Below are 18,780 nucleotides of genomic sequence, written 5' to 3' on the forward strand. Positions count from 1 at the left end.
CACCTGTAGCCCTCCGCTTACAGATGAGCTCTGGCTTTTACTGGACATGAATTAACAAAATGTCCAGCAACTCCGCAATAGAGGCACAGGCGGTTGGTGATCCTCCGTTCCCTCTCCTTATTCGAGATGCGAATCCCTCCCAGCTGCATGGGCTCAGTCTCAAAGCCAGAGGAGGGAGATGGTTGCGATGCGGAGCAGGGAAACACCGTTGATGCGAACTCTCTTCCACGAGCCCGGTGACGAAGATCTACCCGTCGTTCTATGCGGATGGCGAGAGCAATCAAAGAGTCCACATCTGAAGGAACCTCCCGGGAGAGAATCTCATCCTTAACCACTGCGTGGAGTCCCTCCAGAAAACGAGCGAGCAGCGCCGGCTCGTTCCACTCACTAGAGGCAGCAAGAGTGCGAAACTCAATGGAATAATCCGTTATGGACCGTTCACCTTGGCATAAGGAAGCCAGGGCCCTAGAAGCCTCCCCACCAAAAACTGAACGGTCAAAAACCCGAATCATCTCCTCTTTAAAGTTCTGGAATTTGTTAGAGCAATCAGCCCTTGCCTCCCAGATAGCTGTGCCCCATTCTCGAGCCCGGCCAGTAAGGAGTGAAATGACGTAAGCAACCCGAGCTCTCTCTCTAGAGTATGTGTGGGGTTGGAGAGAGAAAACAATCTCACACTGCGTGAGAAAGGAGCGGCACTCAGTGGGCTGCCCGGAGTAGCAAGGTGGGTTATTAACCCTAGGTTCTGGAGGCTCGGCAGGCCAGGAAGTAACAGGTGGCACGAGACGTAGACTCTGGAACTGTCCAGAGAGGTCGGAAACCTGAGCGGCCAGGTTCTCCACGGCATGGCGAGCAGCGGACAATTCCTGCTCGTGTCTGCCGAGCATGGCTCCTTGGATCTCGACGGCAGTGTAACGAGCGTCTGAAGTCGCTGGGTCCATTCCTCGGTCGGTTCCTTCTGTCATGCAGGTGAAAGAGGACCCAAAAGCGACTTAACAGAAACAGAGTTTATTTAAGTCCAAAACGGAATAACAGAAATCCTCTAGACTTGTAGAGGGGAAACAACTGGAGAAGCGGCCACAGACTGCAGGTCGCTTCGGGTAGGCGCAGGCCGTAGTCGACAGAGACACCTGCTCACACGCAGCATCTGATGAAGGCAAAAACACGACAGGACAGGGCGATACACAATCACGGCAAAAACACGACAGGACAGGGCGAAACGCAATCACAGCATGGTGAATACAATACAAGGAACCGACGGGACAGGAACGGATCACAAAGGAATAAATAGGGACTCTAATCAGGGGAAAGGATCGGGAACAGGTGTGGGAAGACTAAATGATGATTAGGGGAATAGGAACAGCTGGGAGCAGGAACGGAACGATAGAGAGAAGAGAGAGCGAGAGAGTGAGAGAGGGAGGGGGAGAGAGAGGGATAGAAGGAGGGAAAGAACCAAATAAGACCAGCAGAGGGAAACGAATAGCATGGGGAGCACAGGGACAAGACATGATAATAAATGACAAACATGACATGGGCTGAGAAAGGAGACTCTGGAGCATCACTAATTGGTACACTGGAAATTAGTACATGTGATGGCAAAGCCCAAGTTCATAGCACACTGTAGGCAATATAAATAGCAGAGCATATGACAATGCACACAGGAATCTTTGTATTTGCCCCAGACTGTGTCCTTTCTTGATGCTGCCTCTGTACTAGTTATTGGAATTATGACCAGAGGCTGCTTTAGTGTTGTATAGTATCACCAAGGGACAGTGACACTTTATTTTATGTTCAGGGTGTCTTATCAACTACCTTTTGGCAGTCCACAATAGCAGTCTTTAGCTGAGAAATCTGTAGGCCTGCTCAGTGCTGTGGGATTTCACGCATGTCATATCATACCGATGTCCACCACACTGCCTTAATTGGGGCAGCAGGTAGCCTAGTGGTTAGAGTGTTGGGCTGGTAACTGAAAGGTTGCTGGACTAAATCTCCGAGCTGACAAGGTAAAAATATGTTGTTCTGCCCCTGAACAAGGCAGTTAACCCACTGTCCCCCGGTAGGCTGTCATTGTAAATAACAATTTGTTCTTAACTGACTTACCTGGTTAAATAAAAAATAAAAAACACTATTTATAGACTACAGCTAAATGAATAGGAGACTGTAGTTGTATTCCACATTGCTACGCCATACTACACTGAACAAAAATATTAACGCATCAATTTCAAAGATTTCACACAAGGAATTTAGTCAATTCAAAGAAACATATTAGGCCCTAATCTATGGATTTCACATGACTGGGAATACAGATATACTTCTGTTGGTCAGAGATACTTAAAGAAAGTAGGGCTGTGGATCAGAAAACAAGTCAGTATCTGGTGTGACCATCATTAGCCTCATGCAGTGCGACATCTCCTTCGCATAGAGTTGATCAGGCTGTTGATTGTTGCCTGTGAAATGTTGTCACTCCTCTTCAATGGCTGTGTGAAGTTGCTGGATATTGGTGGGAATTGGAACATGCGGTCGTACACGTCGATCCCAGAGCATCCCAAACATGCTCAATGGGTGACATGTCTGAGTAGGCAGGCCATGGATGAAATGGGACATTTTCAGCTTCCAGGATTTGTGTACAGATCCTTGCACCATGGGGCCGTGCATTATCATGCAGAAACACGATGTAATGGCGGTGGATGAATGACACGACAATGGGCGTCATGTTGATGTGCATTCAAATTGACATCGATAAAATAAAATTGTGTTCGTTGTCTGTAGCTTATGCCTACCCATACCATAACCCAACTGCCACCATGGGGCACACTGTTCACAACATTGACATCAGAAAACCATCTCACTCACACAACGTCATTCATGTTGTCTACCATCTGCCCGGTACAGTTGAAACCGTGATTCATCCGTGAAGAGCACACTTCTCCAGCGTGCCAGTGGCCACCGAAGGTGAGCATTTTCCCACTGAAGTCGGTTACGATGCCAAACTGCCAGTCAAGACCCTGGCGAGGACAACGTGCACGCAGATGAGCAGCCCTGAGACGGTTACTGACAGTTTGTGCAGAAATTCTTCAGTTGTGCAAACCCACAGTTTCATCAGCTGTTTGGGTGGCTGGTCATAGATAATCCTGCAGGTGAAGATGCTGGATGTGAAGGTCCTGGGCTGGCATTGTTACACGTGGTCTGCAGTTGTGAGGTAGGTTGGACGTACTGCCAAATTTATATTTTATTTCAGCTCATGAAACATGGGACCAACACTTTATATGTTGCGTTTATATTTTTGTTCAGTATATTAGTCTGTAACCCAAAACTGTTTTGAGAAACACAAATGGCCTGAAAAGTGTGAAAGGAGAGTGGAGTCATTAATATCCCAGAAGTAACAGTGAACCCTGCCTGACCAGTCTGTGATCTCGAGGTGCAGGTTTTGGGCTAGCTAACTCATTAAGGAGATTGGGCAGAGTTACAGCAAGGCAGCTCAGGGACAGCGTCTGGGTGACTGTGTGGAGGAATGAGCATTGCAGTGCTGTCTGTGGAGCTCACATGTATTCATATAGAGCTATAGGCTACAGAGAGAAACCTGTGAAATGTCAAGCTGCATCTTCCTGCTGCACTGAATGCAAACTAACACACTCTGAGGAGTTGTGATCAAAGTGTGTCTCGTGATCCATTCATTGCATCCATTCATCTTGCATTAAGAAAAGGATAGGATTTAAATGATTTTGTCATTCATTGTTTTGTAAATTTGCTTCCAGTGTCCCATCCAAATGGCATATTGGTAAGAATTTAGCAGATTTTACTCTCCTGAAATGCTGTATTCCTCTGTTATTCTCTATTGATGTTGTCAGGAATGGTAACACCACTGCTTGAGCTCTGTGCCTGTCCTTTGCCCTGACTATTTGAAGGGGTTGGTTGTGAGTGAACTAATCCACCATCTGGGATTTGAGTCTAGGATAATCTTTATCGCCTAATTGTTTCCATAAAGCTTTGTACAGGAAACTAAACTGGCTTTCAGACCAAAGCCTTCCTTTCGGTTTCAAACGTACATTATACACAACTCACCCTTACCAAAAAACAGGCTTCTGGAAAACAGTTGAGGCAAATCTTTGGCCGATTTGATGCAAATTTGCAGAAAGCTCTTACAACTAAATATAGCAAAACTTTGCGGCAACTTGTGAATTTCTGGCAAACGATTCTGGGAAACTTGTGGCGAACATTCTACTGTGTACTGCAAATTTGTTGCAAAATTAGATCAGGTTTTTTGTTACTTTGTGTGTTAACAACATTCAAAGGTATTTTCTACAAACACCAAATCACATTGCATCACCACAGGATCTGGTTAGAACTGAACTGATCTCCAAACGTGGTGCTACTGTATGAAGAATAATTTTTATTCTAATTTTATTAAACCTTTATTTAACTAGGCAAGTCAGTTAAGAACAAATTCATATTTACAATGACGGCCTACCAAAAGGCAAAAAGCCTCTTGCTGGGACCGGGGCTGGGATTAAAAATACATTTAATAAAAATATAGGACAAAACACACATCATGACAAGAGAGACAACACAACATTACATAAAGAGAGTTATTTGTTTTTGTTGCATTCCTATGGGATAAGGTTCAAGCTAATGTTTTCTGGTAACTGTAAATAAGTACTTACACAGGCTCTGCTTACATGCACACCACATGAAAACCGCAAGCTATCATGCTCTAAAGATAGTCTCTGACCAATGCCCAACTGTCTTCTGGAGAGAGACAAATGACCAGGGTGTTTGGTGCTGCAGTCACATCTTGGCTGTCTCTCTCAAGTTTCACTGATGTGCCCTGGGGATGTAAAGTTAGATTAGATCCACCGCACAGGGGGGCAGGTCGCCCTTTTCACCCACAGAAGACCTCTCTAAAACTGGGGAAAAGATTCAGAAGGGGTGAGGGACAGCTGGACGGAAAGGGAGAAAGTCCCTCTTTGAACGATCTTTTAATTCCTGCAAGTCCACCTGTGAGAAGTATACAGTACAGCTACAGACAGACCATGAATGGTCAGCCTCAACCTTGCTCAGTGAGTTCGCCAGGTGTTATTACTATCCAACTTACTGCAGTGCTGAGGCTGAAATTCAATCTACTTTCAAAGCTTGTGCCACTGCCACAAGCTTTCCATATCCCTCTGCGCGATTGTCCCCCTTTTATAAAAACCTCTTTCACACCGTATAATGAGGAATAAAGATGTGAATCACACACTCGTTCGTTCAGCTCCAGTAGTTCTCTGAGCTCCGCAAGGCGCCCTGCTCTTCTCCAGGGGGAAGGAGAGAAAGAGGAGAAGGATGACAGCTAATTACACAGGGTGATTTGGGACTGTGTGTTGCACTCAACTAAACACTCTAAACAGTAACACTGTGTCTAAATAACTAAATCAATGTTTTCATGTTCTATTAATTATCAATGAAGTGTTATTACATTTCTATAAGTGGTGTGGTAGGCTACACTTTGAGAAAAAGGCTGATCTCAAGACACTACGAGGTCCCTTCCTCAGTTAGCACTCATCCTCTCATCCCTCTCTATGCTGTGGAGAGAGAGAGAGATAAAGAGAGGGAAAGGAGAAAGGAATCACCCCATATTTCTTTCCTGACCCAGCAGAATTCTGTTCTATTCCAGGCTCTCAGAAATTGAGATAGGTTTGGCGGGGCGATTGTTTGAGGGATTATTGAGAAATAAGACCCAATGCCACTGACTGCTGAATATTCCATACATTTTTTTCTGCTTTTCATTTCACTTGCACAGCTTGAATGTGATGCTTTTAAAATGGGCCTGTGTGTGGCAGGTATCCTAGTGGTTAAGAGCATTGGGGAAGTAACCAAAAGGTTGCTGTTTCACATCCCAAGCCGACTAGGTGGAAAATCTGTCAATGTGCCCTTGAGAAAGGCACTCAACCCTAATTGCTCCTGTAAGTCTCTCTGCATAAAAGGGTGTCTACTAAGAGAGTTTAGCCCTATCCTTTAAGGGTAGAGTGCTGATGAAGGAAAAACCTAATTGTTAAGAGTAAATGAGTGAAGAGGTGTGGAGTCAGGCGCAGAGAGCAAAGAATGTGGGAAAAACAACACGCTTTAATGTTCTGGAAACATAACATGAACAAAAGTGGAAACACAAATGAACAGAAATATAAACGGACAGCGTGAAACCCAAAATGCCAACAAAAAATACACTCAAACAAGGGAACAGGAGAACAAGCCCGCACGAAACAGAAGCGGGTTGAACAGACTATATATAACCCTATCCTAACAACCAAACAAGAAACAGGTGCTACCAATTAGACAAAACTAAACGAACACAGAACAACGGATCGGCGATAGCTAGTAGACCGGCGACGACGACCGCCGAGCGCCACCCGAACAAGAAGGGGAGTCACCTTCGGTAATATTCGTGACACTAATCTTATTTTCATCTCACCTTGATTGGTTTGGGGTTTCTCTTTTCCTCTCCACCCCCGCCACGAAAAAATATACACATTTGCTATCTCTCACTCTCTCTTTGCTTGTCAGCCCTTTGATCCAGTGGCTGTATTGACTCAGATACCACAGAAACCTGATTGGTATGATCAGTGTGTATGTGTGTGTGCCATTGACTCACTAGAGAAATAGACCAAAAAAGGACTACCTAGAAAGCCTAATACCCTGGAAAGGAAATGTATTGACTCTGGATTGAGGGCATGGTACTCGCTCATTAGTTTGATCTATCACCTCAGGCTTTGCAAATATAACGCAGTAGAGTTGTGTGACTGAGCCAGAGGGCTAAACTGTCTTGAGCATGAGACCAGACTCTTCAGATAAGCTAATTCTAGCTCTTGTTAAGAGAAACAACCCAGAGGAAATGACATGGCTTTATGTCTATTGTGTCCCCTGGCCTCCTTCCTGTACACACACATACACACACACACACCACATATACAGTACATGTGTTTTTCTGGTTCTGACTGAGTCAATGAATTTACAATAAAAAGGAAGCAAAACATTTTATGAGCCAAATTCTAGGACATGTCAGAGGAAGCACAGTATTAATCATAGCAGCTGTTTTACAGTTTCTCCCAAGACCTTCAATATTGCCACATGTTTATGTATTCACCACTAAGATAAACTCTAACAGTCTTTTCTTTGTCAACCTACAGCACCCTGTGCCATCGGTCCCCAACTTCAAGCCCACCATGTCTGTCCCTGATTGGCTGCTGGCCATCCAGAACTATATGAAGACACTGCAGTATCCTTTCCCTGCCGAGCCCGCAACCTGCCACCAACCCTCCCTTCCACCCCTCTCTCATCCCACCCTCCCTTCCACCCCTCTCTCATCCCCTGTTCACAAAACACAATGACCTCCGAGTCATATGAAACATACTGTACGTGGTTCTGAGCACCTCCAAGATGTATGACACCTACTGATGGTCTAGTTACTTTAGACAGAAACAAAAGTAGGGAAGTTAGTCGGGGAAGATGGGTGGGTGTAATCCGTGACCATCTAGTAATCCAAAGGTTGGGGACAACTGTAGTATTTTAGCTAAGCCTTAACCCTTATGCTAAACTTAACCCAATTCACCTAACCTTTGTCGTTTTAGTTCTCATAACCTTTGTCGTTAGTTCGCCTAAGCACCAACATAAATTCCCTCCGTAATTCTCCTCTGTCGTTATGATGCAACAAGCAACCTGGTCACAGACAAAGATGTATAATGCTATACGCCCTCCAGGATGTAAGTTAAACCATCCAACTCGTATGCTGTTGTATGACCGGATAAGGTGTATGAAACTATATATTCTCTAATTTGTATGATATTGTATGACTGCAATACCATTCATCATTTAACATAACATACTAATTGGAGTGTCACAGATTTACATACAGAATAATACGAATTGTCCTGAGACCACGTTGCACCTGTTAGCTCACATTGTCCTCCTATAGTTCATTACAGATTCATGTGCACCGCTGCTCTTTTCACACTGTTTTAATTCACACTGGAGCCCTGGGGGGTTGTCCTGTATGCAGTGTGTTAGCTAGCTAACACTTTCAAGGTTTTCAGATGGGCTTAATTTGTTGTCATTATAGCCAGGGGAGTGCAGTTGCACCAACTGCCATAACAACAGGGGCTCCCTGGGTCTGTAAACAATGTCACAGTACCTTTAATGCCCATAGTAAATATGATCCAAGATGCACCACTGTGGGGTCAAGAAGAGGGTCAGCACTTTACAAAAAAACATCTGCTGCCTCTCTTAAAATGTTTTTTTTTTTAAACCAATTAACTAGGTTTTTAAAACCAATTAACTAGGTCTTCAAGGTACAGTTACATTTCTCTCAAACATTGATAGCCTATATTACATGAACCTGATCTCAGAAACGTCCACCATTCCCCTCTCATCCACACTTATATAATCTTCCAGACCCCTATAAAGGCCCCTTAGGGAGCAGTCGAAATGTGCACAATTGTTACCCGGAGGAAAATGGGGGAAGGTCATGCTTTTTCAATTTCAGTCCAGGGGAGGGTTATGTCATTTGTATTTGATTAAATGTCATATTGCTCAGGGTTGGAGAATGAGTTGCTTATTGTAGTATCTCGATGTGTGCCCAATGATGCCCCTGGTCCCTGATTCTCTGCTGGGCGCGCAATATCAAGTGCATCTAGTGTGGTCTCAATAAAATGATCCATAGCCTATACTGTAGACCTAGGCTGTATGAAGAGCATGCTCGGAGACGCACAAAGCAAAGTAATATTTGAAGAAAATATACTTTCTTCCTGAGTTTTTGCGCTGCTGGAATTGTGTATATAAAACCAGGCTTCACTGCATTACACACTGCAATAGATAGGCTATCCTAATCAGAAGCCCTGGCCTGCCCTGCTCTTGCTGAGGTAAACCCTTTTGTGTTGCCTAACCAATGACTGTGCTGTGTATGGTGGCACTTTAGGAGGCGAGTCAAAGGCGTCTTCAGATTATATATATATATATATATTTATATAGATATATATATACATATATACAGTTGAAGTCGGAAGTTTACATACACTTAGGTTGGAGTCATTAAACCTAGTTTTTCAACCACTCCACAAATCGGTAAGGACATCTACTTTGTGCATGACACAAGTTATTTTTCCAACAATTGTTTACAAACAGATTATTTCACTTATAATTCACTGTATCACAATTCCAGTGGGTCAGAAGTTTACATACACAAAGTTGAATGTGCCTTTAAACAGCTTGGAAATTTTCAGAAAATGATGTCATGGCTTTAGAAGCTTCTGATAGGCTAATTGTTATAGTCTGAGTTAATTGGAGCTGTACCTGTGGATGTATTTCAAGGCCTACCTTCAAACTCAGTGCCTCTTTGCTTGACATCATGGGAAACTTAATAGAAATTAGCCAAGACCTCAGAAAAAGAATTGTAGACCTCCACAAGTCTGGTTCATCCTTGGGAGCAATTTCCAAACACCTGAAGGTACCACGCTCATCTATACAAACAATAGTACGCAAGTATAAACACCATGGGACCACGCAGCCATCATACCGCTCAGGAAGGAGATCCGTTCTGTTTCCTAGAGATGAACGTACTTTGGTGCGAAAAGTGCAAATCAATCCCAGAACAACATCAAAGGACCTTGTGAAGAAGCTGGAGGAAACAGGTATAAAATTATCTATATCCACAGTAAAACAAGTCCTATATCGACATAACCTGAAATACCACTCCGCAAGGAAGAAGCCACTGCTCCAAAATCGCCATAAAAAAGCCAGACTACGGTTTGCAACTGCACATGGGGACAAATATCGTACCTTTTGGATAAATGTCCTCTGGTTGGATGAAATACAAATAGAACTCTTTGGCCATAATGACCATTGTTATGTTTGGAGGAAAAGGGGAGGCTTGCAAGCCGAAGAACACCATCCCAACCGTGAAGCTTGGCAGCATCATGTTGTGGGGGTGCTTCGTAGCAGGAGGGACTGGTGCACTTCACAAAATAGAAGAAATCATGAAGGAAAATGATGTGGATATATTTAAGCAACATCTCAAGACATCAGTCAGGAAATTAAAGCTTTGTCCCAAATGGTTCTTCCAAATGGACAATGACCCCAAGCAAACTTCCAAAGTTGGGGCAAAATGGCTTAAGGACAACAAAGTCAAGGTATTGGAGCTGTCATGTTGGTCATAACGAGGAGACCAAGGTGCAGCATGAGATGAATACATTCTTCTTTATTTAAACGAAGAACAAACTAACAAAACAACCGTGACGCTTTAAACACAAGTGCTGACATGCAACTACACATAGACATAACAACCCACAAAATAATCAAGGAAAATGGCTACCTAAATATGGTTCCCAATCAGAGACAATGATAAACTGCTGCCTTTGATTGAGAACCAATCTAGGCAACCATAGACATATAAACACCTAGACTAGAAAAACCCATAGACATACAAAAGCTAAACAAACCACCCTTGTCACACCCTGACCTAACCAAATAATAAAGAAAACAAAGATAACTAAGGTCAGGGCGTGACAGGAGTGGCCATCATAAAGCCCTGACCTCAATCTTATAGAACATTTGTGGGCAGAACTGAAAAAGCGTGTGCGAGCAAGGAGGCCTACAAACCTGAGTCAGTTACACCAGCTCTGTCAGAAGGAATGGGCCAAAATTCACCCAACTTATTGTGGGAAGCTTGTGGAAGGCTACCAGAAATGTTTGACCCAAGGTAAACAATATAAAGGCAATGCTATGTAAACTTCCGACTTCAACTGTATGTTTTTGTGCGCGCGCGGACTAGGCCTCCTGATGTCCTGTTCAGTTTGAGAAGGAGAGTGCGAAGATGAGGAGGACCAGAGGTAAGCTTGCTGCTGCTATAATTGATTTTAATAAGAACAATATTTTTAGTTGCCCATAATAAAGCTATTTAGCAGAGTTATTGACCTCACAAAAAAAGCCATATTCGAGTAATTCATTTAAACAGTCTTCATTTTAATTTGACTTTAGGCTACTGACAACAAAAGGGCTTTGTGTTGGAGTTAGTGTCTGTTCTCTACTATCCACTTTCTGTTTTAAATATTATTTTGGGTATAATGGAGGGTCACGTGTATTTTTTTCATGCATTCAGGGAGGGTTGGGTAAAAAATATATTTCACTGAAGGGAGGACCATCCATTTGAATTTCAGAGGTTCTCCAGGTATCCCTCATATAAATAACGTACATTCCCTTAACTGTCTGTTAGATACAATCACACAGGAACTCAGTTCTTTGAGATAAGGAAAACTAGACCATTGTGTGGGTAAGTGAGGCTGTGAGGCCATTTCTGTGTTTTTTTCCATTTGCTTGTCTTTGTGTGTCTTTACTGTCTGCTACCGTTACTTTACAGAGCCAGGAGAGAGGTCCCACTACTCTGGGAATCCACACGTCTGTATTTATTTTGTTTTTATTGAAACTTTATTTAACTTGGCATGTCAGTTAAGAGCAAATTCTTATTTACAATGGCGGCCTACCCACCTGTAGAAGAATATAGGCCAGTTCAGATGTTGTAAATAGCCGTCCTCTGTCTGTGTTCTTCACCCTGAGTACACATGCTAGGTGCATGTACTGCAAAAACAACCAGAACATTTGACATTTTATAGAAAATAAGTAAAAGGGGTCATTGTATCTAGAAGATGGTGCTTTCATTAATGTGCTTGGCTTTGTACTTGCCACTATTTGTTTGTTGTAATCCTGTTTGATGAGATTATACCATTGTGTCACTTTCTGCATAAAGCACCGAAGAGGACTTGGTATGAAACAATAGTATTCACAACAATCATCTCTGTTCCCTTTTAGGTTGATGGAGACTGCGAGGGAAATGATCAGGGAATCTCTTCCAATCAAATGCCTTGAAGCTGTCATCCTTGGAATGTATCCTTTTATCGTCTGTATGCACAGTCGGAGATACACATTAACCAGTGGGAGTTGGAGCCGATCTGTTTCAGGTCACGATGTAACCGATGAAACTCTTGAAATCAATGAGATATGTAGTCTAATGTTCCCGCTTAGGCTCAATAAGGCTCACAGATTTCCCTGTTGCTAGGAAACAAGAGTCTAAAAGTTCAAAGCATGTAGTCAGACAGGCAGAGCAACGTTTCTGCAGTGTCTCACACATTGCCATTTAGAGCAGCTTGGCTGCTGGGCCTTTTCACAAATGGTTACTGTCAAGCTTAGGGGCACACAGGTTTATCCTCGGTCAAGGTTGTAGGCAGCCTGGACATTCACACTGCAGGCTCGTCTCACTCATGAAGAAAGACCGGCTTTTCTCTAGGTTTATGTCATAGGCTTAAAGTTGTAATCCTTAATGGTGAAACTGCCACGTCCATTTGCAAAGTTACTGCAAACAACGAAAACCGTTTTCTCCCTTGTACATCATAGCACACGTGACAGAACAGCAGCGTATGTAATACAATTTGTTTTGACACTCCACCAGCGCTCCTCACCTCTGCTTCATAAAAATAAAAAATAAAAATAAAATAATGGCTGTGGAACGGACAGTGGTGCTGTTTCCTCCCCACTGCGGATTCCATCTTTATGTCCCAGTCTGTCATGTGGGACCAAACCTGTTAACCCTCATTGACAAAGATGATTAGCTCAACTTGCAACCGACAGGGTCTCATCTCCGAGATCGGAGTCAGCCAAGCTGTATGCTAAGATAAAAAAACTAGTTGATATGTTCAGATACTCACTGACTCACTCTGTTCATGCATCACTAACAGGTAGATAAATACATCCTCAACAGTTACAGCATGGCTCGTAGTTCTGTTCTGTTAATGGCTGAGTAAATGGAGCGTAGTATTCTCATGTTATCTTATGATACAACCTCGGTTGTCGCTCAAATTCAACCACCACAGCCGTTTCTTTGTGTTGAGCTTAAACCACCAGTAGCATACCAGTAGCATTAAACCACCAGTAGCATTAAACCACCAGTAGCATTAAACCACCAGTAGCATTACACCACCAGTAGCATTAAACCACCAGTAGCATACCAGTAGCATTAAACCACCAGTAGCATTAAACCACCAGTAGCATACCAGTAGCATTAAACCACCAGTAGCATTAAACCACCAATAGCATTAAACCACCAGTAGCATTAAACCACCAATAGCATTAAACCACCAGTAGCATACCAGTAGCATTAAACCACCAGTAGCATTAAACCACCAATAGCATTAAACTACCAGTAGCATACCAGTAACATTAAACCACCAGTAGCATTAAACCACCAATAGCATTAAACCACCAGTAGCATACCAGTAGCATTAAAACACCAGTAGCATTAAACCACCAGTAGCATTAAACCACCAGTAGCATGCTGCATTATTAGGACCCACCAAGGCAGGTTCCTCTACTACCGATAAGAGATTCCGAGTATCACAGAGAGAAGAAACAGAGTTTATGATTTTTTAAAATTACAATAATCTAACTGTTTCATTAGGCCTTAGACATATATTCTTCAACCTTTTGATAAACCAGCACCATTAACCAGAGCCTGGATTTAGAAGACATGAAATCTTGTGATTTAGTACATGGAAAGAGGAGAAATTAAAGTTCCCTTTAATTCAACTCTGGATGCTCTTATCATTGCCACATATTTTATACCTATTCTTTAGGCCAGGGTTTCCCAAACTGGGTCCTGGGGCCCCACCTGGATGCTCATTTGGGTTGTTGCCATAACACTTCAAATAATTCAAGCTTGATTATGTGTAGTTCTAAAGCAACAACAAAAAATGTGCACCCGGGGGGGGGGCAGGAAACCCTGCGTTAAGCTGCAAGGAGGATTGTCGGAACATCAAAGAATTAGGGCAAGTGAGGGGGGGGTTCATTTAATGCTTTAGAAAACAGTGAAAGTAATGGATCAGGGGTTGATGGCCGTCTTTTCCCAGCAGAATGATTCGATGTTTGTTGCGAGTTGGAAAGTGAACGGTTTTGACAGTTGGTTTTCTAAAACATTTGAATTCGGACTGCAGATGGTTTTACTATCGTAAAGCGCTGACCCTCTTCTGGATCCCTCGGTGGTGCATCATGGATCATATTTACTGTGGGCCATCTCCCAGAGCACCATGGCGACAGTGCAAGCGGTTGTCTTAATCTTCCAAACACTGACAGTGTTTGTCGTTTAACTGGAGATATGCTGTTCGGTTGGAGAAGGGCCGGGTGGGCAGTTAACAGGCATGTAATTAATATTTTCAACGTCTCCCTGGAGTTCACCCAGCTCGGTGCTCAGGTGTCAAAGCAGCAGCTAGTAAACACAGGCCTTATAGAGTCATACGTCTCTTAGCTTGGTTTCCATGGTAACAGTAATCCTACCCAGGTGACGGAAAGAGTGCTTGCCTGGTGGCAGATAAGAGGACTGGAAGTATGCTACTATTGGGGTGGATCACATGCCTTGCATCATGGGTAATGTGATCTTTTTGTAGTTAATCGCCCATTAATTATAGAGAAGCAGTGTGTGTGTGGACCCAGCTGCCACAGGGAGGACTGAGATTCTTTCTTTCTTTTTCGGAGTGGCTGCTGTTCCAGATTTTCTGGGACCTGCAGAGATTTCTGCACTCTGGGTCCTTTCAGCTCCTGCTCAGTGCTCACTCATGCCATGACTCCGCTGCCTCTTGTTCTAACAATATGAGTTATTTTCTGTTGTAACAGTAATCAATGCAAACATAAGCACGACATAGTTCATGTTCTTGTTCCCGAGGGGAGTTAGCCTACATGCAGCTACAGTATTTAGTCAAGCTATATGTACACAGCATATCAACAAGCAAGACACACAGGCGGTAAATAGTTTTGAGAAAGACGTTTCCAGGGGGGTGGCGCGGGGTTGAAAACTCCTCATTCGTAGCCTCTGGCTTCTTTTTTTCTTCTTTAGAGAAGTTAGCTGCCACCTCAATGAATAATCACACCAACATTCTGCAACAGACGCCGCGCTGCGCTTGCTACTCTGTGAAGAAACAAGGTGTCAGAACAAAGTCTTCTTTCCGAGGGAGATTATTTCTGCTGCCTGGCTGAAATTCTCCCAGTGCGGGTTATTTCTCATGTGAAAACACAATGTGCTGATGTGTGACTCATCAACATGTTCATGACAACCATAACCTCTACCCGTGGTGCTTTACTGTCCTGTGGGGATATTAAATAATACCTGTCACCCTTCTCTCGAACCTCAAGAGCTATGTTCACTTGATTTACTTGAGGCATTCTCTGTGAATATCGCTCTCCAAGAATCGTGCTTGTGAAACACGACTCATAAACGTACACGAGCGCTACAGAGATGCCTTTTTAAAATGATGGATGTTGTGTTCATTGTCATTGCGGCAGGAAAAATAGAATCCCCAAAGCAGCCATCAAACTGGTGGTGAGGCTCTGTGGGCTGGCCTCTATGATTATCTAATGAGAGGACTGTACTGTGCTGTGGCCGGTGGGGTGTTGAGATGACGGACAGGCGCTCAAGCCATTCAGAGGGCTCGGTGTGTGAGAGCTTGAAACAGATGGTTGCTGGTAGCCGAGGAGAGACAGAGCCAAACCACAAACCAGTCAGTGTGTCCTGAAATGTGCTCCATCTCTCAGATGTATTGTCTCTCACCCACAGTAGCAGCTTGTGATGTTACTGCACAACACTGCAGAGTGAGGGCGCAGCTTAAACGGCCTGCTTACTGAAAACACGAAGCATCAATAAAAAGGATGGTGATACGGATGATTAGGTCATAGATGCATGATAGATGTATGGACAACATCAGAGTGCTGCACAGGCTAGAAGGTCTCAAAGTCTTGTGTAAAGGGTTCACAGTCCTGTATCTGTAATTGACCCAATCAGTCGGGTTGAATTCGCAAGTCACTCGTTACTGGTCCTTAGGTCACTGACACGCACAGTGGAGTTTCCTGTTCCTGTGTGTGTCACCATATAGTGCCTCTACTGGTCCTAGATAACCCAGTTCCACCATCCACCAAGTCCCCTTCCGCCCCCTTCGTCCATGTCCCCTTCCGCCCCCTTCTTCCCTGGGCAGGACAGATTAGTCCAGTCTGCCTCATCGTGTGTCATCCAGACATGCTGTAATGGGTCCACAGGCCAGTTACATAAAGGTTCTGGGGAGCCACTACCACAGATAGAGTATATGTCCCAGGGAGAATGAGGCTAGCCTGGTGTGCTGTGTGAGAGTCCACGTTAGGACACCACAGCAATGTATTCCTTGGACTGTCAGGGAAAGCAGTCTTTGGGCTTGATTTATGAGTCTGGTTGCTTAATAAAAGTCCTCACTTTTATTGAAAATGGGCCTTAGTCTTTTTGTAATGGTATCCTGTCCTATGATGTGCTGATCTGGAAGGAATTCATGTTAAGAATGCGAATGTCTTGTGAAAGATGTATTGTTTCTGCAGAGATATTCTATAGTCTGTACTGGGTCTGTTATAATGAAAATGCCTCCTCTCAGCTTTGAGCCCTCTCATTGACTCCCTCCATTAGCTGATTGATTTAGAGATAGTGTGGGTGTGTTTGCGTTCAAAGCAAATGGCAGTTAGCTAATGAGTTTATGGAAATATAATGAATTTCTGAGAGAGGCTTAAAACTGGCCTCCATACGCCCTTCTCTCTCTCTCTCTGATGCTGCTTGTCAACAGTAGTAAACATCAAGTAATCACGATTCAGGAGATAATTAGAAAGTATTATATCTCTGAAAACTTTTAAGTTATTGTTGATGATGCTAATGATGCTAACACCATTGACCATGGGGCTTAAGCTCTGTTCTCTTAAGCTCGTCTCTCTCTCTGTCTAAATAATAACCATTTAGTAGACTGTGTTAAATTCCATGAAACTGTATTTTTTGCTAATGATCTCAGTTAACGTCCTTGACCCAAGCTGCGTCAGCTACCTGACCAATGGGCTGACCTCGGTGGAGCGTTTTCCCATCAGCTTTAAGACCCAGTTCTCAGGTAACCACTTCCACCACGTGGTGCTGGGCGTCTACTGCAACGGACGCTATGGCACGCTGGGCATGAGTCGCCGCCAAGACCTCATGGACAAGGCCCTGACCTTCCGCACGCTCAGCGACCTGGTGTTGGAGTTCGAGGACTCGTACCGCCGCTACCAGCACACCCTGAAGAAGGTGAAGATCGGCCTATACGTGCCCCACGACCCGCACGTCTTCCAGCCTATCGAGTGGAAGTACCTGGTGCTCAACGCCGCCCGTCTGGGGAGAGAGGACATGAGGAAGGAGCTGGAGAAGCATGGCCGAGACATGAGGATGAAGGTGACATGTTGTCCTACTTTCTCACATGGGCAGACATGAGAGGTCACGTGTCATACTTGATTACTTGACGCCTCACTGCCATCCGTTCATACATTTCCTGGGCTTAGTATCTACAATACTGTAACTTTGAAAAATACTAAGACGTTTAGGGTACAATATTCAGTTGAAGTCAGAAGTTTACATACACCTTGGCCAAATACATTTAAACTCAGTTTTTTTTACAATTCCTGACATTTAATCCTAGTAAGGTTTCCCTGTCTTAGGTCAGATAGGGTCACCACTTTATTTTAAGAATGTGAAGTGTCAGAATAATAGTGGAGAATTATTTATTTCAGCTTTTATTTCTTTCATCACATTCCCAGTGGGTCGGAAGTTTACATGCAATCAATTAGTATTTGGTAGCATTGCCTTTAAATGGTTTAACTTGGGTCAAACGTTTCAGGTAGCCTTTCACAAGCTTTCTACAATAAATAGCGTGAATTATGGCCCCTTCCTCCTGACAGAGCTGGTGTAACTGAGTCAGGTTTGTAGACCTCCTTGCTCGCACACGCTTTTTTAGTTCTGACCGTAACTTTTCTATAGGATTGAGGTCAGGGCTTTATGATGGCCACTCCAATCAATACCTTGACTTTGTTGTCCTTATGCCATTTTGCCCCAACTTTGGAAGTATGCTTGGGGTCATTGTCCATTTGGAAGACCCATTTGCGACCAAGCTTTAAATTCCTGACGGATGTCTTGAGATGTTGCTTCAATATATCCACATAATTTCCTCCCTCATGATGCCATCTATTTTGTGAAGTGCACCAGTCCCTGCTGCAGCGAAGCACCCCCACAACATGATGCTGCCAGCCCCATGCTTCATGATTAGGATGGTGTTCTTCGGCTTGCAAGCTTCCCCCTTTTTCCTCCAAACATAAAGATGGAACCGTAGTCTGTTTTTTTATGGCGGTTTTGGAGCAGTGGTTTCTTCCTTGCTGGGTGCACTTTCAGGTTAAGTCGATATAGGAATTGTTTTACTGTGGATATAGATACTTTTTTACCTGTTTCTTCCAGCTTCTTCACAAGGTCCTTTGCTGTTCTTCTGGGATTGATTTGCACGTTTCACACCAAAATACGTTCATCTCTAGGAGACAGAACGTGTCTCCTTCCTGAGCGGTATGGCAGCTGCGTGGGCCCATGTTGTTTATACTTGCGTACTATTGTTTGTACAGATGAACGCGGTACCTTCAAGCGTTTGGAAATTGCTCCCAAGTATGATCCAGACTTGCGGAGGTCTTAACAAGAAATTTGTGGAGTGGTTGAAGAACAAGTTTTAATGACTCCAACCTAAGTGTATGTAAACTTCCCACTTCATCTGTACATTTTGAAATCTGTTGGGGTGAAAACGTTTACCACAGTACACGAACTCTCTAGTCTACTGTCCCTGGGTCATCCCCGAGGGAATGTTGAACTCGCTAGCGTTGCTTTGGCTTGACATCCGTCTGGAACGGCGTCATGTCATAGAATCCCCCCCAATT

At 43.8% G+C, this 18,780-nt stretch overlaps 1 protein-coding gene across 4 annotated transcripts in view; it reads left to right on the forward strand.

The window, feature by feature from the left end:
• The window catches only part of vash2 (vasohibin 2), a 53,061-nt gene that overhangs the window by 5,270 nt on the left and 29,011 nt on the right, over positions 1-18,780 (forward strand). For all 4 annotated transcript variants that reach the window (XM_046291638.1, XM_046291635.1, XM_046291636.1 and 1 more), the window contains 4 exons: positions 7,155-7,243; positions 11,231-11,287; positions 11,824-11,898; positions 16,882-17,263. In XM_046291638.1, the coding sequence (XP_046147594.1) occupies positions 7,191-7,243; positions 11,231-11,287; positions 11,824-11,898; positions 16,882-17,263 (567 nt within the window). In that variant the 5' untranslated portion in view covers positions 7,155-7,190. The remainder of the gene's footprint in view (positions 1-7,154; positions 7,244-11,230; positions 11,288-11,823; positions 11,899-16,881; positions 17,264-18,780) is intronic.

Source organism: Oncorhynchus gorbuscha, linkage group LG12 (genome assembly GCF_021184085.1).
Source record: "Oncorhynchus gorbuscha isolate QuinsamMale2020 ecotype Even-year linkage group LG12, OgorEven_v1.0, whole genome shotgun sequence".
In the NCBI taxonomy this organism is placed as follows: Eukaryota; Metazoa; Chordata; class Actinopteri; order Salmoniformes; family Salmonidae; genus Oncorhynchus; species Oncorhynchus gorbuscha.